Source organism: Hoplias malabaricus, chromosome 2, assembly GCF_029633855.1.
Source record: "Hoplias malabaricus isolate fHopMal1 chromosome 2, fHopMal1.hap1, whole genome shotgun sequence".
NCBI classification, from domain to species: Eukaryota; Metazoa; Chordata; class Actinopteri; order Characiformes; family Erythrinidae; genus Hoplias; species Hoplias malabaricus.
Genome location: NC_089801.1, coordinates 25,335,308 through 25,358,296, shown reverse-complemented (window position 1 = coordinate 25,358,296; position 22,989 = coordinate 25,335,308). Strand labels below are relative to the sequence as shown.

At 37.2% G+C, this 22,989-nt stretch overlaps 1 protein-coding gene across 1 annotated transcript in view; it reads right to left on the bottom strand.

Annotated features, from left to right (window-relative positions):
- Positions 1-22,989, bottom strand: part of snx19a (sorting nexin 19a) — a 40,006-nt gene that overhangs the window by 14,514 nt on the left and 2,503 nt on the right. The window contains exons 2-8 of the mRNA XM_066662146.1: positions 22,294-22,432; positions 21,599-21,699; positions 21,359-21,475; positions 20,544-20,659; positions 20,360-20,456; positions 18,775-18,922; positions 16,859-16,982 (exon numbers count right to left, since the gene is read on the bottom strand). Of these exons, the coding sequence (XP_066518243.1) occupies positions 16,859-16,982; positions 18,775-18,922; positions 20,360-20,456; positions 20,544-20,659; positions 21,359-21,475; positions 21,599-21,699; positions 22,294-22,432 (842 nt within the window). The remainder of the gene's footprint in view (positions 1-16,858; positions 16,983-18,774; positions 18,923-20,359; positions 20,457-20,543; positions 20,660-21,358; positions 21,476-21,598; positions 21,700-22,293; positions 22,433-22,989) is intronic.

The window sequence follows — 22,989 nt, the reverse complement described above, 5'->3', positions numbered from 1 at the left end:
GTTGTATATATTGAATGTGTTTTAATGCACTGGGAGAAAATCGGAAGAGTAAAGTTTGTAATATGGACTGTATTGTAATATCTGGGAAAGTCATCAAATACCTATCACCCAAAAATCAGGAGACCTTCCATAAAATTAGCCCCAATGTCAACCTGATTATCTTGTAGAATGGGCTAGGCATTAGCTGAGAAATTGAAATGATCCCTGGGGCTTTAAAATGACCACTCTTTGAGACCATGTTGGATCTTTTTACAGTTCTGAACAAGCTTTGAGATCCACTTAGTAAAGGCTTCAGAATGTATGCAAACCTCCATCAAATACCACCCAACATCTGGTAAAAATCTGCTGACCGTTTAGCCTCAGATGATGCTCTTAGCTCAAAGAGAGTAGAATTCCAACAGCATCCGCAGCAGGTGTATGTGGTTCCTTATTTTTCCCTGGATAGCAGACATGTCTGAAAAGGCCCAGGCCACACCAGCTATTCAGCCACATGGTGGTCAGTGAAAACTGGCTTTAGGTCCCATTTCTGTAGACTGTTTAACGAGTCAGTAGTCGGCCAGATTAGTCAGCCAGCACAAATTACGCATGAGTTGGAAACACCCAACCCTGCATGACCCATTGGTACGTGTTTTCAAGATTGGAAAGATGCTGCTCGTGCCATTGCCACTGCCTCAGAATCACAGGCCACAAAGCAAGCAGCCAGAACCTTAAAGAAGCAAAGGCCAAACCCCAGAGAAGGTTGTGAAAGCTGTAATTGAAAGGTGCATTTCTGGGGCAGGATGTAGTAGAGCTGTACATTTAATGATGATTTAATGTCACATATTGCATATCCTTCATTTGTCCAAACATTTGCAGATGTCTACTTATTAAAATTTTTTTCTCAAATCAGAAGTGTTCACAGGAGTTTAGTTAAATTTTTGCTGGAGTAACAGCCTCTAAGCCTTCTGGCAAGGCTTTGCGATAGATGTTGAAACATTGTTATGAAGATTATTTTAAATTTTTATAAAAGATGTTTAGTTCCAATCACAAAACATTACTCCATTAAATACCAAATGCATTGGATGAAGCCTGTTCACTCAGGAGCATTTTCTCAGTTTCAAATGCCCAAGGTGCTTTGTATCTCTCTCACGGACCCTGTGCATTTGGGCATGGAGACCTTAGGCTCATGTTAGGCTGCTGCAGAGCGTCCTATTTTATGATCAGTTTTTTTTTTTTTAATGGAAGTCATGCAAACAATGTGTTCACAACTGAACATCAGGGAGGTAATGCTACTGGTAATGGTAACAGTTAGTATCCTTTAATATTTGACACCTCTCACAATTAGAGGATTCATAATTATAAATATAGATAATGTATAAATATATACAATATAAAAATTTATTGTGTTGATACAAGGTATGTGTTCCTAATCCAGTGATCATTCAGTGTACAGTATGCAAGTCACTTTTAATATTGTAGATTTGTCACTTTATTTAGTTTTGTTCAATTAGAGATTGTAGTTTTGTATGAATTAAAATATTAAAAATAGTTTTAGTGGAGTCTGGAAGCAAAAATATGAACATAATGTACAAGTTGAAATGTGGGGGCACTGTGGAAAAAGTTTGAGAACCTTTCCTTCTCTATGAAAAGCTACTGGTTTCTGGTCATTCTCAGCCCTAGCTTTTGTTCTGATTAAATTTCAGTACCTCACTTCAGTTTTTACGGATCATGGCTTTGATGAAATTGACTGTGGTGTGGTCTGATGTAATTGACTGGTGGGGTCTTTCCCGGCAGCCCAGCGGAGAGCTAACGCTTACTATAAAGTCTGAAAAGAGGCTGACAGGAATCAGATATGAGCAGAAAGAGAGCTCAGTGGGGTGAGAGCCTGGGAGCATTAAGACCATTGTGTTGGTTTGTGTGACGTGTTGGGATTTCTTCAGTGTCAGTGCAAGTCGATTAGTTCTTCCAAATGGCCCCTCACAATGCGACTAAGAGAACCTGTTCAAAAGATCTCCTCATGTTGCCAAGAATATCGTCACACTGCCAAAATAAGCTACTTTGTTGGTGGGCTGTGAAATAGACTGGAGAAAAGCGTTGGTGAAAAGAGTGGAAAGAGCACTGGCAACGATAGCAGCTAAGTGCACTTTACTCAGTTGCAGGTGTTGTTATAGAGAACAGCTTATAAAACATGCAAATATTGGAAGGTGGAAGAGTTGGTCATGAAATGTCCCTGGAAACAAGATTCCATGATTTCTTGCATATTCTTGCATTTTACTACTTTTAAGTTTAAGCTCAAGTGGTCTGATTTTTACTGTTGTGTTACATGTCCATGAAAGTGGTGCCTTCTGCCAAGGCTTGTTACTAAAATCTGCTTTTATAATGCTGTCAGAAATGAAAAAAACAGTTACACCATTAAAACCAATGACAGGTAACCTTAGCAAACCTGATTAAATGTCATTAAAATGTAATCTGTCAAAAGGTGAGATATAGTAGGCAACAAGTGAACAGTCAGTTCTTGAAGTTGATGTGTTGAGAGCAGGAAAATGGGGGAGTAACTCTAATAAGAGCCAAATTAAGATGGCTTGATAACTGGGTCAGAGCATCTCCAAAACAAGAGTGGTGTTTTGTGTGGTGTTCCCGAGATGCAGTGAATAGTACCTACCAAATATACAATTTTCAGAGCTTTTGTGGAGCACATGCCTCATTGGGTTACACTCTTAAAAATAAAGGTATTACAAAATGTTCTTTGAGAGATGCAATAGAAGAATCATTTTTGGATCCAAAAAGAACCATTTTTTGCTGATATATTTAAATGGGTAAAGAACCTTAAAACCAAGTGATGGATTTTTATACCTTTAAAAGGTTCTTTAGACACACATTTCTTGAACAAAATGGTTCTTTATGGAACCAAAAGTGGCATCACTCAAAGAACCTTTTGTAGCAAACAAGTGGCAACACAAGTGGGGCCTACACAAAGTAGGCAGGTTGATTTCAGAGTTTCTCAGACAAGACAAAATTAGTAGCTTAGAATTAGAATTAGAAGTGAGTGAAATTCACTTTCATGATCAATTATTATCACTATTCCACACTGTTAAACGCAGTTTGAATGTCTTTTGAGTGAGAATCAGTGCTTCGTTTATGGAGCCAAGGGCTCCTGAATCGTTTGAAGCAACTCCTTGTGTGTGTATCCCATCTCCCACGTCAGCTGCTGCAGAAAACAGGAGAGACCTCCTGCAGACCCAGAGGAAATGCCCCCCAGCCTGGCTCTGAGTCAGCGCTTACCAGACAATTGTGAGGCAGTTCTTCACTAAACTAAATTTACATGATGTTTTCATGTTTTTTACCACTTTTTTTTGCACTAAGCCTCTCATATTTTAATTGTAATAGGCTGATAAGAAATTGTGAGTTTAGCCATCTGTTACCATAAAAGTTTGAATAATTACAGAGAGCTGCAGACTCCACCAATATCCTTTCTCCATCTTAAACCAGAATCTCAGGAGGAGGATTTAATATTATGGCTGATCAGTGTATGTTTTATTAAATTTGAACAGAAACACATTAACATTAAATTAGATGTTCCGAAAAATAAAATACATGTACAAATACTTTTCCTGCAGGTCTCAAAAGATGTTAAGTCCTCCTGAGCATTTCTACAGAATTTGTAAGGGTCAGTAGATACCTTGATCCTCATATTTACAATGTTCCTCCTGTTCATAATGGACAGCTAATTTTCTGCACTACTACCTGCATAAAATTTATACAACCTACAGTACTCTCACTTTTATTTTTAAGTTTATATTTATTGTACTATTTTGTATATTACAGTGTCTCTTATTTTTAAGTTTATTATATTGTACTTTTTGTAATATTACCTCTTTCTATCTATCTATCTATCTATCTATCTATCTATCTATCTGTATATGCAGATAAACAAATTTCGCTAATACAATGTCAATGGACTACCCCATGTTCTGGAGCAGATTGCTGACTGCCCAAGTCTGTTACATTAGATGATAGATGTCAGTGCGGGCCAGCACTATGCTGTGTCATATAGAGAGGGAGGGGTGTCATACCTCCCTCATAGACAAAGCAAGACTAGTTTTCCTTTCTTTGGACTTCAGGCCTCGGCTCACTGGGGTGCCTTTGCATAGACCTCTGGGCCACTCAGGAGACCCTGAATACAGTTTCTGACATAACTTACTGATCTCCATAAAAATGAACACAGTCTCATAGCTAATAACACTGAGAAAAACCATCTTGAAGTCCCAATTTTGTCTGTTTTTTGTCCAGTCCTTGAACAAACACATTAACGTCACACTGACGTCTGTCTACACGTAACACAAACAGAATTCAGGTTTCACATTTTGCTGCAGTCCCTGAAAGGAGTTGATATGTGGGAGAAAATCCTAAGAAAATGCAGGGTGATGCAAAATTGGCCTTTCAGAATCACGTTTCCAGTGATAGCTGATATTCAGTAGGTAGAAGAGTACCACCTGTCGTCCAGACTAAAGCATTACCATGATACTGCACTAAAAATCAGGTGAAAGATCTCAAAAGCACTGTATAAACTGTGTATATTAGGTGCTGTATTTCCATTAGCCTCATCAGAAGGTAATCCTTAATTTTGTTGCTCAATGGCCACTTGCCTCACACTTTACTGTGGAACTGTTTATGAGCGGTAAATGGTGGGACACTGGGCCAAAAGATTTATCTCTGGACAATATCCAATCAGACCGATTTCTCAAATTAAAAGTGGCTCTGGACAAAGCAAGAGTATTGTCTTCATCAGATGTTTGAAATAAAGAAACAACTAATTCATAGCGTTTTATAACAAAAAGGACTCAGTGTGTAACAAGTTGTAGGGCGTATAACAGGTTATTTAAAGTGTATTAAAAAGTGTGATAAGCCTTTAATTGCAATAGATGTTAGCCCATTTTTTTAAATTTATGTATGTATGTTGAATTTAAGTTGAATATTTTATTAGTTGCTGCTTATCCACTAGTTTCCACAGTTTATTTAATATTAAGGTAAAAAAAAAAACCAGATATATTTCATAGAGGCATTTTAGAATGATACTCACGAGAAAAAGACATTTACAAACTAATTAATAACATTTAATCAATCTAACTGAAACTTTATTAAAAATGTATAAAGATTTTTTAAATTATTTATTTATTTTTATATTTAATCTGGTATTCATCCATGCTGGGAGGGAGAACGCTAGTATATGCATTTGCTAAAACATACAGGCTTCATTTCACCTTGCAATATTATTGAACAGCTCAGCATGAGAACACTGAATCCATTAGTATGCTTCAAACAAGAGCATAATTTTAAAGCATAGCAATGTCTTTTGGGAAAAATTGTTTAATCTGGGTTTGTTCTGCACAGTGTTCGATGTTTGCTGAACAGAAGTCCTAATCACATGCTCTGTTGTTTGCTCTGAGAACACCCCCTGGCTTTGACTGGTCCAAATGGTGTCACTGCAAAGTGCCTCTACAGTTCTTATTATAGAATAGACTATAGAGTTCTGCTGAAATATTTTTAGGTATATTTACAATGACATGATATGTGGTAGTTTAATTTTATTTAGTTCTAACGTCATTTTAAATATACTGCTGGTTTAAATTACAATTCTATTGCATCAGCCAGATGGCTAGCATGCTGCTGAATGATGGGAGAGAGGGAGAGAGAGAGCTATCCTTTCCACCCGAGATGCCACAGACAGTGTTATAACTCAAGAGCCCTCTTTTGCTGATACATTCCATTTGTTCCATCTTATTCCCAATGCTTTTATATATATATATTTGGATATTGCATCTAATGCAAATGTATTCAAATATTGCAGAGTTATATTTTGACCTATCACCCAGCCCTTCTTGCACCTAATTTTGGGTACGCTGGAAAAATCCTGTATATCAGCTTGAATGCTTTAAAAGGAATCAGAGAGTAAGTCATTTAATCATGGGGTTGTAGTGAACAAACACACATACAGGCACATGCCAACAGACTGAAGCATGATGTCAAGATGTTTTTGTGGTAAAATGAAATCACAAGCAGAAATACATTCTAAATACATCTCTCTTGTGTGTTGATGCCACAGGGCGGAACTGTGATGTCTTTAACACTCCAGATCAACTTTTCAGATGAAACAGGAGCTGAGCTGTATTCAAAATAAAAAGCTCCATGCTGCAAAATCCAGTGACCTCATGGCAATGCCACTTTACACGGTGGGACCATTTAACACATTCCTACAGCCTGCATTGGATTTTGTTTCCAATGAGACAATTATACTTGAACACCACTGTGTTGATATATGGAAAGGGGATCAGTATACACTGCCACTATGTGTGTGTGTGTGTGTGTGTGTGTGTGTGTGTGTGTGTGTGTGTGTGACATTGTGGGGACTGGTCTTCCTTGTTTAAATCATTACATTTTAAGGTGAACAGTCTTTCCTCTAGGATTTGTGTTAAGTGGTACCAACCCCCACCTCGCCTGTGAAAGTAAAATGGCAGGGAGAATTGATAAACTGAGTTCATTTTTACACTCTAGTCACATAAATTAAATTAAATAAATCATTCAGCATCACTTTTTATCATGCTTTTTATCACTTTTCTACCCTTTCAAAAACTGCCTACTTTTGAGCTGAGAGATAAGCTGTACAAGGCTAGGTTAGCAATGTTAGCAGTGGTAAATTAGCCTTAGTATTTGTTTACCGAAAGACTACTGTGGCTTTCTGTGGTCTGGAGATGGCTAAAATTTAATGTAGTACTGTCAAATGGCATGTTGTGTCACACTAACAAACTGAACAGAGCTCATGCATCCCCTGCATGAGTCGAGATGCAATGTGGCACAGCTGGTGTATGTGTGATGGGCTTTTTTCAGCACTAAAACCTGTCAAACTTAACAGTTTACTTACTTTACTTACTTTACTTACTTTAATCTGCTTTTCTGTCTTCAGCATGTATCAGTCATTTCAAGTTAAAAGCCCTCCGCAGCAGTTTTTAATCAGGATTTTCACAGAGGCATTTATGGTGGCTCAAATTCATTCCAACTGATAAAGCACAAAGAGCTAATAAGGAAAGTTGTTGTCTATGAGGGAGAGAATGCAAGAATTTGCAACCATAGCAAATATGGTTTACAAGTCGCTGCCTGTGGTCAGAACAAGCCTGAAGTTGTTCTAGTTTAGTTGTGTCTTTTGTAGATGTTTAAAATCAATCACAAATGCACCAGAGCACCAACAAAACTGTGTAAAACAAAATACTCACTTTTACAAATACTCACCACTGTAGCATTTTATTTAATTCCCATTCCACCTATAATGGTGCAACAGGTGCTAATATGTACCTGCCACATCATTTAAGGTGGAAATGGAAAATGGATATTATTGCAGTCTGAGGAGCAAGTATTTTATTTTGCTCATTTCTTTGAGGCTGTGGGTATCCACTGGTGATGGACTTTAGACCTAATGCTCCTCCTTCCTCATCTGAATTGTGTGACTTAAAACAACTTATTAGAGCTAAGATTCTAGGGTTAGGCCAATGATGCAAATTCTGCTATAGGATTCTAGTAGTATGTTGATCACTTGACTTAATCTAGATATTATGATGGCCATTATATCATAGCTGGGTCATTTTCCTTTGGGTGTTTAAAGGGCCCATACACTCTCAGAAAAAAAGGTACAGTAGAGGTACATAATTGGTTACCAAAAGTACAAACCATGTAAATGTAGCTTTAAAGCTACTACAGAGGTTTTAAAGTACAGTTGTTATCCTAAAGGTTAATTACATTCTCTTTTCCAGAGGGAGAGGAGAATATTTGTAAGATTTCATTATAGAAGTGTTTTAAAAAAAAAAAAGAAAAACACATACGTCCTGGAGATGAAATGGGAGATGAATTTTAAAATCTGTGATTATAGTAGGATAAGGTACAATTATTTTCCTTGACTAAAGATACAGAAAATGTAATATCACAATGACAATTTTTTGAAAAGTATAGAGGCACACACAATCTGCACATTCACACACAACATGCACACAAAACAGACTTTGTCTGTTGTGTAATAGTTGCTTTTAAAGATGTTCCACTCCTGGCTATGTCAAGGTATGTGTTAAACAGGAGAGTTCCATGTTAGTTTTCCCAGAATCCTCTCCTGCTGAGCTGTCATACACAAACACACACATACAAAAACACAGTGGAGATTCCCAGCCCTGGATGGAAAATCATGTCAAACGTCTGGTAGAAAAAAAAGTGCTTTCCAGGAGATCCCTCTTCCACGTTTGCAAACTTGATCTTTTGAAGAATCTGTGTTCAGGGAGCAATGATTCAACAGGAAAAGCAGACAGATACAAACACACATGCACTCGCTCACACTGTGTTTTAAAATCACTTGCCAAACGGAATAAACAGATTATTGGCAGCTGCATTAGTCTGTCAGACTGAATGATATATGCACAGAAACACACATATGGACGAGGTGGAGTGTCCTAAAGCTGCTCTGAATTGACCTGAAGTGGCTTATAACAAAGGCCACTGCCATTAAACATGGCTAAACCATTACCTCACCAAGAGAATTAAGCAGGAAGACTCTGAATGTCTTGACACTCAAACGTATAGATATATACTAAGGTTTATAGCCACTACTACATCAGAAACCGCAAGTTTGACTCTATGTTAATGTCCAATTTATACTTCTGCGTTGACCCTATGCCACAACACTGCATATAAACTGCTCCAGCTCGTCTATGCATCGCAAAGTATCCCACTCATTTTCCGTTTAACACTAAAACAGTGTTAAACGGAAAATTAAAACAGTTTTACTCAAAGTTTTATGGGCATGTGTCAACATGTTTTAAACCTATGGCAAGCCATTTTAACATTAAATCGTGCAACTGGATTTACAATGTAAATATCTGCTATTCATTCATGACTAGGCACAATTCTAAATTAAGATATATCTAATTATATTTATAGGTGAAATAACAATTTGAGATATCTTTAATTACATTTTGACTAGAGTAAATGATGTCAAATTTACCATTGATTTCAATGGAAGCTCCAATTCAAGATATCTGAAATTAATTACTGACTTAAACTTTTTTTCAGATATCTACAATTAAATTATGACTAGTCAAAAAGTAAAAAATTGCCTTTTGTTCTGACTAGTCATAATTCCAATCAAAGATATCTTAAATTCCCTCTATATTAAGGCTGTCTTACATATATTTTAAGATATCTGAAACTAAATTGTACATATCTAAAATTAAATTCTAGATAACGTGAATGAAAGTAATGACTTTCATTCACTACAAAAAATTGTATTTTTGACTAGTCAGAATTCCTTTTAAGATATATTCAAATAAATTACAGATATCTTGAACTTATCCACCTTTTGTACTTGTGTTATCTTAAATGATAAATCTGACTAGTCAGAATGTGATTGTAGATATCTCAAATTATTATTCTAATTATTTAAAATGTAGCTCACTTATATAGCCCATTTTAGCCCATGTAAAAGTTGCCAGGTCTGCATATTATAGTGGACGTTGGTTTTACATTTTCAGTAAAGTTACTTACAAATATTTGTAGTCATGGGTTGCTTTTTGAGCTTGTTTCTAAAATGTTATTGCCTTTTTGAGCTTGATTCATAGAGATAATGCCCACGAAAATAAGCCAAACGTGTAATATTTCCATTGCCCATCCCTCGTTAGCTTGCTATCTACCTGTTTTAGAAGTATTTATTAAATTTTGTGACTGAATTAACAAATGTGGAGAAATTTCATTAACATAGGTAAACATTTTAGTGAAATGTATATTATTCTGTGCAAATATGTGGATTACATTGGACTGCAACAAAAAGATAACTTTAAATAAATGTGAATTTTGTCATACATTATATGTTAAACTGAGCAGTAAGTTATTTGAGTCTTGAAAGTTGTTACTGTAACTCCAGAATGTGTACTTTCTGAGTAGTTGGCTTTTGTTTTCAGGACAGGCTTAGCTTTGGCTTACATAGCCAGCTGTGACAAAGTTACGTAACTCCACCTGAGCTGGTTTATAATGTGCAAACAACAAAAATATTGCAAAATGTAAATGTTAGCTGATCATCTTACAGTGCAGGACATTCTCTTGAACGCGAGCTGAACTATTGCTCTTTCATGTAGGTTTCATGCCTTCAACCTTGCAACTGGAATGAGCTTCACCTCTGGCAGAAACCTTTCTCCAGTGTTTTACATTTGAACTGCATTAGCCATTTTAAACCCTTGCTGTCAAAACTACATGTTGCTCCTTTAATGTAGGGCTCATTTGCTTGTGCAGTATTGAAAGGACTGATACTATGATTATATTTCCAAGAGGTCGAGGCATAGGATGGGCCTGGATCATTCCATGAAGCTCAGGATTTCACTAGATGTAGCTGGTGCATATTGGACCTCTGAAGTCTTCAGCCACTCAGTAAAACAACATGAAAACCCTCCAATTGAAACGCCCCATGCATATTATAAGTAATAAATATGAGCCAGCCCATACTTCATGGACAGAAGTAAAGATAAATTATACTGACTGCTCCTCACTGTCGAGTCCATCTCATGCTGAGATAATGTGATGTGTTACATCCAGAAGAAAGCTCACATTGCACCAGCTCTCAAGAGCCAACAATCAGCATGTCTGCAATATCTCACGCAATATTTTGCACAGAGGAATACTGGCCATTTAACCTCCACAGCAGGCATATCAATATAGCAGCTTCAGCTGTTGGTGAGAATTATACAAGCACACGCAGCTTGTACAATTGCCATAGAAAAGCACTGACAGAACGGGAACTGACAGCAGCTGCCCATACCAAACATCAGCTAGAAAGTTTTTAAAAAAGACAGCAAGGATCTGTACATTTCAGAATCTTACCTAAAGTGTATGAGGCTGAATGCAATCATATCTTCACAGCCATGATTCAGTAGCTAGTGTCAAAGCTTTTTCAGAACAGAATTGGCTGGTATTTATTGAAAAAGCAATACTGGACGAGCATGTGTCTACTCACTTTTGGCCATATGAGGCATATTCACTTGATTACATACTCCTGAAAGTGTGATGCAACACTTATATCAGTGGCAGTCCTTCCTCAATAAATCACTGATTTGGAGTTTGGTATAATTATCCATAAATATAATATCTATAAAGTAAAAATGAAAATAATTAAACTGTTAACAGGCACCTATATACACATATAATATATATGTGCAAAAACCCCCTTTCTAACTTTAAAAGTGAAACCAGTTTCTTATTTTTTATTCCTACCACTTTTTGTCGATTTAATTAAGTAACATTCCCTACTGAAACATCAGAGTACTACTAGTGATGGTCATTGTCAATTAAAATTATACTAAAATAATATGATACAGTTTTAATCATAGCTCCCTCCAGGGTGTGTTCTGGGTAGACTCCGGACCCACCGTGACCCTGAAGTGGATAAGCGGTTACAGACAATGAATGAATGAATGAATTAAATAATTTTAATCATAGTTTTTAAAGGAGAATGTACTATTATTTGTGGGTTTATTTCCCAACAAATATCGAGACCTCCTAAACCTATGCAAAACAAAGAATTGGGATTCACCCTAATTCTGAATATTTTTAATTGTGTTGTGGAGAAATCAGCTGTATTTTGTTATAATATAGTAAACCTTCAGAGCTTGTTTTGCCTGGGTTGTGATATAAATCAATGGACTAAATGTTTGAAAATAGTTTGAAAATATATTAACAATGTTTAGATTAGGGTTTTTTTAGGGTTCACTCAGCCAAAGTGTTAAGGAACTATATTTCATCTATTTTATCTCCCACAGATCACATGAGAGTTACAGCACAAGTCAAAGCAGGTCAAAGATTGTGTAATAGGTCAAATTCTAATATCAGATTGCTGCACCAATTAAGTGTTCTGAAATATCACTCTCTAAGCTCCTCCAATCCTCCAATACAGCAATGATCAGCGTACCCAGTGGTCATGGGCAATTTTGGACAAATGGCCTTTAGCTATTTACTTACACAGCTTTGGTTCAACTGCAACTGCAAGGTGCCACACTGTCCAAAACCAGGTACTGACCTGGGTAAAAAAAAAAGTCCTCATAGCCCAAAACCATTTCCAGAACATTCTGTGCCCAGGACCTATTTTAACAGACAGGCTTCCTTGAAAACTCATTTAAAGCCACAGTGGTGCTAACTATACCCACCACCCATTGCCGTTATAAACCACAAACACATGAACAACCCATCTCAGATGGCAAAAAAAATATGCTAAAATTAAAGTGTATGGAATTGCGGCAACGATGTCATCATTAAGAATAGCACCATGATGGACAGACAAGTGCCGGCCACTTTTGGACCACTTACTGACACACATCCTGTTCTGGTGATGGCACAGGGACAGAAGGACATTCTGCAGGAAAGCTGCAACTTGCAGATACTCATCAAGTAATAGTTTTCATCCTTGCCCAACATGTAATTGATTAGCCAAGACATGTATGATAACCAAGTTTATTTCTTCAGTTTTGCACTGGGGCTGGGAATGGAAATGTTGATTGCTATTCCTATTAAAATAACTTTTACTTTAAAGTATTACATTACATTAATACTTTACATTAAAGTATTTTTTTACTTTAAAATTAGAGTTTCAAAATCATTCTGAGGTTTCACTGACCTGTAAAAGGTAGAATAGCGCCTCGGTTTTGCTACTCTGGGTTCAGCACTGCAGAAACTGCACTTAGTATTTTTTGGAGGATGGAAAGTACTGTTGAAGGAAAAGTACTGTTCAACTTGACCCACCATCCCTCAAGATGGACTTGCGTCAAGACTCTTCTCAGTCCTGCCACCCAGATGGTGGAGCAAATATTCAATGGCTGTTCAAACAGCGGACTCTCTCGTGATCTTCATACGCAGACTGAAGACCCACCTTTATGTAACTCATTTCAGTGAGCATTAATCTAAGTGCACACCAAAATATAATTTATTTTACTTATACTGCGCTTAACCCTTTTCTTTTTAGATATAAGAACTGATTAAATGCTGTGTACTGCACTTAATATTTTGTTTTGTTCTTTCTAGGTATCCGCACTGGCCTTTGTTCTGGCAGTGTCTGAGCTCAAGGGAAGTTTGGACTCTAACCTATTTGTATTAGCTAGAATAAACATTCTGTCTGAACACAAAAAAATTTTGTTAGTCACTTTGAGTAAGAACGCCTGGTAAATCATCTAAATGTAAATGGTTTTAGGCAAGTATGTGACGATATAAACATGCAGTTAACTGCACATTGCTAACTGGCTAGCTTGTTAGCTTTGTAGGCTTGCTAATTAAAAACAGGGCCTAGCATTGCCTAACATACAGTTAAATGTCTGCCTATGTTAATAATGATTTTTCACAGATATGTATCTTTGGCAGAAGTATGTTAATTTAGCACATATGCTAAAACAGCACATTAAGAATGCTGTCTCCTTCTGAAGTATGTAAAAATAATTGAAGCATGTAAAATTAATTATTTTACACAATGTTCTAGTGTTGGAGCACAACTGTGTTTGCAATAGAAGCCTGCTGGCAAAAGCCAGTAAATCCCATCATTAAAAACATATCACACACTACAAATGATCTTTAGCACATGTCTGAGGTTCATTAAATCCAAACATTTGGCTGTCAGAAAGTTTCACAGAACATAACAGAATGTTCAAAGCCATGTTTTTGTGCTATTTGTGTTTTTTAAGACTTTTCATAGCTAGTGAAGGATAAGCCACCCTCAGGCTAATTGACTAAACAGAGATATGGGAGCACAGTGATGAAGGGCCAGGCTCAGAGTAGTCTGCTGAGGATGGCTGAGGAATTGCTCGCTATGCGTGCAAACAAATATTAGTACTGGCGTGTCAGGCAAGCAGTATTAGCAGAGAGACAGCACATGCTGTAAGACTGCCATTATCCTAATTTAGAAGAACATGGGCCTCCATACACACAAAAAAATCACACACACACACACACACACCAGGACCTTTCTCTTTCCAGCTGTTAATACTCCCCACTGTAGAGTATATAAGGATATTCATTGTCTCCATATCATCTATGTCAAAAAGTTTGTTGATATCCTTCATCTTCCTCTTTTCCAGTTTTGGTTCCTCACAAAGTTTTTAACTCCCAACCTGTCAAAGTTTTTCCATGTTTTGCCCTTGGTTTGCTCATACACTCACCCCAGCCCACCCCCCCACCCCCCAAAAAAACAAAAAAAAACACATACGCTAAAGTACGTTTTTGGTCATTAAATGTACAAAAAGTGTAAATGTACCTTTAAAGGTACAAACTGTGGTTTTAAGGTCTAGTTTTGTTCCCTAAAGGTACATTTAATTGAAAAAATATGATCACACATCAGAATGACTGACTTGAATTCTGAAATTCTGAAGATAATTTTAAATCTGCTGAGGCTGTAAGGGGGCGGCACGGTGGCGCAGCAGGTAGATTGTGGGTTCGATTCCCGCTCCGGGTGACTGTCTGTGAGGAGTTGGTGTGTTCTCCCCGTGTCCACATGGGTTTCCTCCGGGTGCTCCAGTTTCCTCCCACGGTCCAAAAACACACGTTGGTAGGTGCATTGGTGACTCCAAAGTGTCCGTAGGTGTGAGTGTGTGTGTGTGTGTCTGTGTTGCCCTGTGAAGGACTGGTGCCCCCTTCGCCCCCCCGGGGTGTATTCCCCGCCTTGCGCCCAATGATTCCAGGTAGGCTCTGGACCCACCGCGACCCTGAATTGGATAAGCGGTTACAGATAATGAATGAATGAATGAATGAGGCTGTAAGCACTTATTCAGTTCAGGGTCGTGGTGGCTCGGGAGCCTACACGGAATCATTGGGTGCAGAGCAGGAACACACCCTGGAGGGGGCGCCAATCACTCACAAGGTGACACACATTCATACATTCTCACACACACACAAATACACACAAATTTCCCTCTTCAGTTTTATCAGTTATTCCTGTTGTCTGAAATAATGTTTATGTGGCTGAAAGCAATCAAATCCCAACCGGACAAGCAATGTTTCAGTATATAGGGGAAAGCCTCCCTAGAAAAACAGAAGCTGTTAATGCAGAAAAAGTGGGACAAACTTCTTAAGACCTTTTATTTCTTTTCCATTACTAAGTAAGCAATGTCATGTAGCAATGTACCTGTATACTTCCCTTAGTGTTGGACAGCACTTCATCACTCCAGAAAATGCAGAGTCCATTACACAGATCAACCACAACATTATGACCACCTCTTTGTTTCTACCTTCACTGTCCACTATCTCTGCTCCACTGCACAGACACTTTGATTGCTGTCAAACTGGCTGATCTTGGGGCTTTTTATCATTGTACAAAATCATCAATGAAAAATAGAATGCCCCAACATTGCAAAAGTTGTGACATGTTACATGTGTCTGGGTGTTGAGTAGAGACATAAAGCTGTCAAAAACTAACATGAAGCAGCTGATTAGCTTGTTGGCCCTTGTAATATTCAAACACATTAATCCTTTGGACCCTGAGGTTTTTCTGATTGAGCCCTATGCCACACACCAACTAATCCCTGCTTTGTGTGTTACTTGGAATTGTTTCACTCCAGCTTTGTTCACACAGACCCCCAGCCACACAATAATGAATGATAACTACAGTCAAACTGCATCCAAAAACAACAGCAAAGCACGATTAAATGCTGCAGTGCATACTTTTCCACTCTCCTCTCACAGACACTCTACTGAACCTGTGCATGTCTGTTTATATCTAAGGCTTAATTTTCTTATAAACCGGTTTAATAAAAAAAGCCCTGTTCTGAAATGCACTTCTAAATGACATTACATTGACCGTTAGCAAAGCACGGTCTCAGCAGGTGTGCTGGACACGTTTCAAAACATCTCTGTTATATCGGAAATAAACCAGGTCCAGGGAATTGTTACAACTAGCAGACAATGTTACTACTTTAATGAAACACTAACCTCTTAAACTGCAGGCTTACATTTCATTTTTTAATTGTAGGATATAATGTTTATTAACTACTTAAATACAGTAAGTATTCTAACAGTAATAAGTACCAAAGTTTCAAATGGTTTGTCATGTTAATAATTGTTTGTCATTTTATGGAATAATAACAACAATAGCTAATACATTCATTCATTATCTGTAACCACTTATCCAGTTCAGGGTCGCGGTGGGTCCAGAGCCTACCTGGAATCATTGGGCACAAGGCGGGAATACACCCTGGAGGGGGCGCCAGTCCTTCACAGGGCAACACACACCTCTTTCAGTCGCCAATCCATCTACCAATGTGTGTGGACTGTGGGAGGAAACCGGAGCACCCGGAGAGAACACACCAAACTCCTCACAGTCAGTCACCCGGAGCGGGAATCGAACCCACAATCTACAGGTCCCTAGAGCTGTGTGACTGCGACACTACTTGCTGCGCCACCGTGCCGCCCTAGCTAATACAATTTTACCTCTGTTTAAAAACAGTTTACCTCTGTTTTTTCTCATCACTAAACAACTTTCTCAGTCATTTTGTTATCTATGACAGTTCTATTTAGACATGTTGTTATCAAATAGATAAGTGTTAGTGTCACACACTAATTCTTCATCGGTGCCTTAACCCTTGGAGGGCAGGGTTATTAGTGCTTTACTATACTATATAAAATGCAAATGCACAACTATATACCTAATTTTATATATATATAATACCTAATTATAATACCTTGAATATCCCCTGGGGATCAATAAAGTATCTATCTATCTATCTATCTATCTATCTATCTATCTATCTATCTAATTAATACACACACACGTGTGTGTGTGTGTGTGTGTGTGTGTGTGTGTGTGTGTGTGTGTGTTTGTAAAGAGAACCTCTCAATAATGGTGCCGAAGAGCAGGCGAATGGTTTTCTGGATGTTCTCGGTGCAAAGCCAGCTCCACTGGTCCTTCATCAGTAAACACAGGATATTCAGAGCTACATCTGCCAAAGCTGTGTCTGCACAAATTCAGGGTATTTACAGAGGGATATATCAATATGAAAGTTGTAAATGAAAATGTAAGTTACAGATCATTTGCTAAATTTTGTGTATATAAATGTTTGCAATATTTATGACAATGTATATTTTATGTTTTGTTTTTTTCCCGTATGTGAAACTCAGCTAATAATTGATCGTGCTCATAAATGATTCAGTAAATATTCAAAAACTTTCCAAGAAGTGAAATACGAATTTTCACAAGAATTTAACACTCTCTCCATCCATCCATCCATTATCTGTAACCGCTTATCCAAGTTAGGGTCGCGGGGGGTCCAGAGCCTACCTGGAATCATCGGGCGCAAGGCGGGTATACACCCTGGAGGGGGCGCCAGTCCTTCACAGGGCAACACAGACACACACACATTCACTCACACCTACAGACACTTTCAAGTCGCCAATCCACCTGCAACGTGTGTTTTTGGACTGTGGGAGGAAACCGGAGCACCCGGAGGAAACCCACGCGGACACGGGGAGAACACACCAACTCCTCACAGACAGTCACCCGGAGCGGGAATCGAACCCACAACCTCCAGGTTCCTGGAGCTGTGTGTTAACACTCTCTCATTTCCCGCAAACATTCTGAGCTCACTTTTTAAGTTATAGTGGAGTGACAGTGCTCTCAAGTGGTTAATGCTGAGTACTGCAACACAGAGGCCCTAACGTGTCTTTAACAGTTATGTTCCTCTGCATTGTAATTCAAATGTATACAATTTCCCCATTATCTCTAATTTAGTTGATCAGCAAAGGGTTGTCTGATGTCTGAAATTAATTTCCTTTAGGACTGGAGTTACAATGCTAGCATAGATAACTACTAGTAATGTAATGGACCACGTGGATCCATAATATATCATTTATACGGATTACCACCCACGGTTCAGTACACACTCAAAAAGCAGATTAATTGCCAGAGATTAACTCTAATATTGTGTGTGTTTTGTTTTTAAATGCAAAATCATTTTTACTGAAATCAATTTTTCTTTGGAGAGTGGTGAAATATATTACTTAGTTAAATGAACAGAATCTTAACAAAGCTAAAGTGGAAAGGTACAGATAAATCCACTGTGAGACGAGTGAAATAAGTATGTTCTGAGCAGTTAACAGCGACAGTCATGAAAGCTAGAAGAGAGGAAGAACTTGAATTGTCATCTCAAGGATTACTGAATCATTTAAAACTCAAGTATGGGCGCATCTTATTTCATTTTATGTTAAATTTATCATACATTTTTAAGTTGATCCAAAAAAGATCAAGTCGGTTAATCAGAAAATGTGATGAGATCTGAGTCATGACATTTATAATGCCTTAAACCCATAAAACGTCAGGGACTCTAATGCTGTTAATAAATATTAAGAAGCTATACGTTGTCCAAATTCACTTGTGAAGAAATAACAAATAGACTATTTATTATTACTTGATTATAATAATAATACATTCTATTATTAATAATAATAAACTTATTTGGTTTAAAAATTTCAGACTTTTTTTTTTTTTACTGGAGAGATATATGACATCAGATATGAATTCTGGGTAATATTTGGAAAAATCAGAAATGCATTTTTACAAACTAAATTACCCTCCATGTAATTAAGTTCTGCTGATTGTCGTGATCTGTATAATATCTATAATGTAATGCCTTCATAAGATATTTACATATATGAGATATACGTTTTAGGGCTTTTCTCAAAAACAAGACAAAAACGTGAAGTGAATATAGAGAAGTCAAAATCAGTACTATTGATCGTCTATTGATGTACCTGTCCCACGGGTTCTCTTCTCTTCATCATTCTCTCTTTGCTTTTCTTCAGTTTTTGTCCTTTCTGCAGAACCCTTCTTGGTCTCTCCATCCACCCTCTTCTCCTGCTCCAGCACAAAGCCCTCCAGCCCTAAAGGACCTTTAAAAACCTATCAAAAAAGAGTTAAATGTAAAGGAGTTGTGGAATATACAGGGAGGCCATTAATAATAACCTTAATTATAATCTGTTCATTTAGCCTCATTTATTTCAAACATTTTAATAGTGCAAAGTGTTTTTTCCATGACACAGCACTGTCAACATTTTAAAATTGTTTGGATATTTATGGAATGTTGAAGCAGTGGATGCCATTTTCTCTTCACTTCCTTCAGTGTGCTGCAGTCTGTCAAAATTAACACTGATATTTTATTAACATACTCTGGTTTCCTCCCACAGTCCAAAAACACACATTGGTAGGTGGATTGGCGACTCAAAAGTGTCCGTAGGTGTGAATGTGTGTGTGTGTGTGAGTGAATGTGTTGCCCTGTGAAGGACTGGCGCCCCCTCCAGGGTGTATTCCCGCCTTGCGCCCAATGATTCCAGGTAGGCTCTGGACCCACCGCGACCCTGAACTGGATAAGCGCTTACAGATAATGAATGAATGAATGATTTTATTAACATTATGTTACAGAGTTCAACATAGTGCTTTTGTATCTTTACAAGACACTTACAGAAAACAAGTTTAAATACCACAAAAAAACAGGAAAAAATGGATAAGAAAACCATTCATGACATTCACATTCAGTTAACCTTATCACAACAACTATCCCCTTGGAAGTCTGAGTCTGTTCTGAAATTAATAACATGGCACTGATCCAGAACCCAATATCAGTACTAAGTCGTTACCAGCTGAAAATGCTGGTCCATGTATCAGAGGAACAAAATAGCTACTTGCTTTCTCTTTTTTATTAATTTTGTAAAAAAATGGCCTTATGTATCAGAGAACAGATTAAGAAATGTCATAAAATGGAATACAATACATCATTTCATAACAACAGTACTCAGGTAGCCTAAAAGAAAAAATGACTCTTTTAAACTTAGGCATAATTTATTAATAATAGTATTTACATTAATTTAAAAAAAATAGTTGTCCCTTATTTGTATGTGTTGCTGTGTTTTTTTTTATTGGAAGGAGTTTCTTTTTCAGTTTAATCATGTCTTATCATGTTTTATTTGTCTTTTATATTTTAATTGATATTTAATTGCTTTAAAAAGTTTAAAATGTCTTTTAAAAATTGTTTCTGTAGAAATATATTTCTGTACTCTTTTGTAAAGCAATTTGAATTCCCATTATGTTCAAATGGTGCTCTATATATAAACTTTCCTTGCCTAATGTGTTTAAGAAATTTCAGCATAGGTTTTTTAGGTGGTAATTTTCCTTTATTGTCTTAAATATATTTACATATATGTCCTAATATTAACTGATATTTAGTGTGTCATTGTTGGAACTCAAAAAAACTGGTACCTTGCCGTTTCTTTTACATTAGCTCATATATTTTTATAAAAACATGACTCCTTTCCTAAAGATTGCAGAGTGTGGTTCACTTACTGTGCTCCCCTCACTGAAGCAGTATGTGACTTTGGGCTGGAAGTCTGGAACATTGAGCGGAGTGGAGGCTATTATGCTGGAAAACCTTAGTCGCGACCTGAAAAAAAGAAAATCACAAATGCATTACGATGTAAGCCATAATTTTACTGTGCTGTAACAGGGGAGGCATAAGGTGCACTCATACTTCTTCCTGCTGTCTAGTGTTCTCACATCTGCCTCTGTTTCTCCATCGTCCGTGGGGCTTTGAGTTTCAGAGCGAGGGAATGCAGTCTTCAGAGTATCCACTATGTTCTCCACCATCTGCAATTTCCACAATATTGCAGGCAGAAGAGTCAGTCATAAGACCTGTATTAACACTACAAAACAAGGTTCTATATAATCTGTCTAGCAGGCCTATTTCTAGGCAGTATATCATGAAAACTGATTTGCCTACACTTTTTTTTGGCAAAAGGCTTGTGCATATTTCTTTATTAATTCTAAATGTTGTTGCTTTATGTTTATTTAACAGCTACTATCCTTTCTCAAAGGCTTTCATTTATAACCCTGGGTCACAAAAGCTACTCTCAATCATCCTAAGTGTACTGGAGTGTGCTCTAAGACTCCAGAAACTGCAGTTCAACAGCCCTCTAAACAATACTTTGTATTGGGTATCTTGATATAGTGATCTTAGGCTCTTATGCTGATGTTCCAGAAATTACAAACATATATAAACTTTGCATGTGCTATTGCAGAAAAAATGTATTTATATTGCAATATTATATTTAAATCCATACCTGGATATTTCTGACAAATGTTTCCTTAGCTAATACTTAGGCCAAAACATCTTCTTATTATATTATTATATAATAAGGCTAGTTAAATCTATTACAATAAATGCATCATGTATGAATATATATGACATATACCTGATACATCTCAAAGATACAATGATGTCATGACAGGGAATGTATACAGGTCAAATGATATGTATTAATCTGATCTCAGCACCATGGAAATAACCTTGTCTATTCGTGATCCACATGGTTTCTTCTCGAAAGCTGTGCTGGCATCAGTGCTGAGGGCCAAAAATTCCTGAAGTTCATCACTCCTGGCTGCCTCAGGGATACTACAAAGTTTCTGCAGAGACAAGAAGAAGGAACACAATGTAGAGTGCTCTGACTCCTTCAAAACATGTTTCGTTCATTCACATTTCAACAGTTGGCAACATTTTGAAGCAGAAAATGCAGTTCCTCAAATTACCTTCAGGAATGATTCTAACTGGCTTTTTCTGGCCTCCACTTTTTCTGCATCTGGATTTCCAAATGAGAGCTCTGGGAAGAGCTTCTTTGGGCCTTTGACGTCTGCAATGCACAAACATAATTATCACTATGTGAAGAAAATGTTTGTAGCTACCCCTTCTCTCACTGTTTTGCTGAAATCAAAGGTATTAATAGTATATTTTCCCCTCCTCTTCAAAGAAGTCTTTACACTTGACACAAACAGTTCTTTCAGGATTGGATGACATTCAGCCACAAGAGCATTAGTGAGCTCAGGCACTGATGTTAGATGTTTAGTTCCGGATCACATGAAGCACTCCAGTTCATCCCAAAGGTATTAGATGGACATGTATCAATCCAGAGAACATAGTTTCACTGGTGCACGTCCCCATGCTGTGTGATTTTAAATCCCACTAGTTGACATTCGGCTTTTGACATGGTGACCATAGATTTAATCATTTAATTGGTAAATGTGTTTCTAAGGTGATTGCACAAGCTATATGTGCACAGGTAGATTGTCTGTGTAAGCAAAGAGTGCAGCTTAAAGTAGTAGAAATATCTCATTAGTAGAGGTGTCAAAAATTATGCATGATATCTACTGTATGAAAGCATTTTTTTTTAAACGGATCTAAAATCTTCATTCAGTATTATGAAATTTACTAAACAAAGGTTTCTTACTTTTAATGGCTTTCTTCAGGTCGGATCTCTCCTCCAAACGAGTCTGTAGGTTGAGGAACTCGCTGTACCGCCGGTTCACTTTGTGATATCCAACAGACTGATCTATGCTGGGGTTTTCTGTGTCCACCACTGTCTCATACTGTGTGCATGCACATATATATTTTTGTAAGTATTACATTAAATGGATAATTTAATGTTAAAATATGGGACAGAACGGAGGGTGGGGAGATGTGGCTAATGTCAATAGAACATCAATATCATCATTGCCCTGGTTACAGACAGTCACTGGTTTGTGCTTTTTTAAAAATGTCTTCTGATGTGGGTTAAATGTTACTTAAATGGGAGTAATTATTTCAACTGAAAATAAGTAGTAATTTTATTATACTCCTCTATGGATTTGAATGGTTAAATACTTAATAATATTGAAATTTAATAAAAAATTATCTGTTTATAACATGAACGGAAACGTTGCAAAAAACTCTTAAAAAATATTTGATACATGACTTTTCTACCAGTTTGTTTACAAATCCAGGATCAGACCTTCACATCTGTCAAGATGTCATGGGCAAGAGTAAGAATCAGTAAGTCCCAGAATACACTGTTTTTACAGCAATGTCATTAATGCAAAGAATTCCCTGTACATTTACTGTAAAGTTGCAATAACACTAGTTGTAATATAATTTAATGTTTCCTATA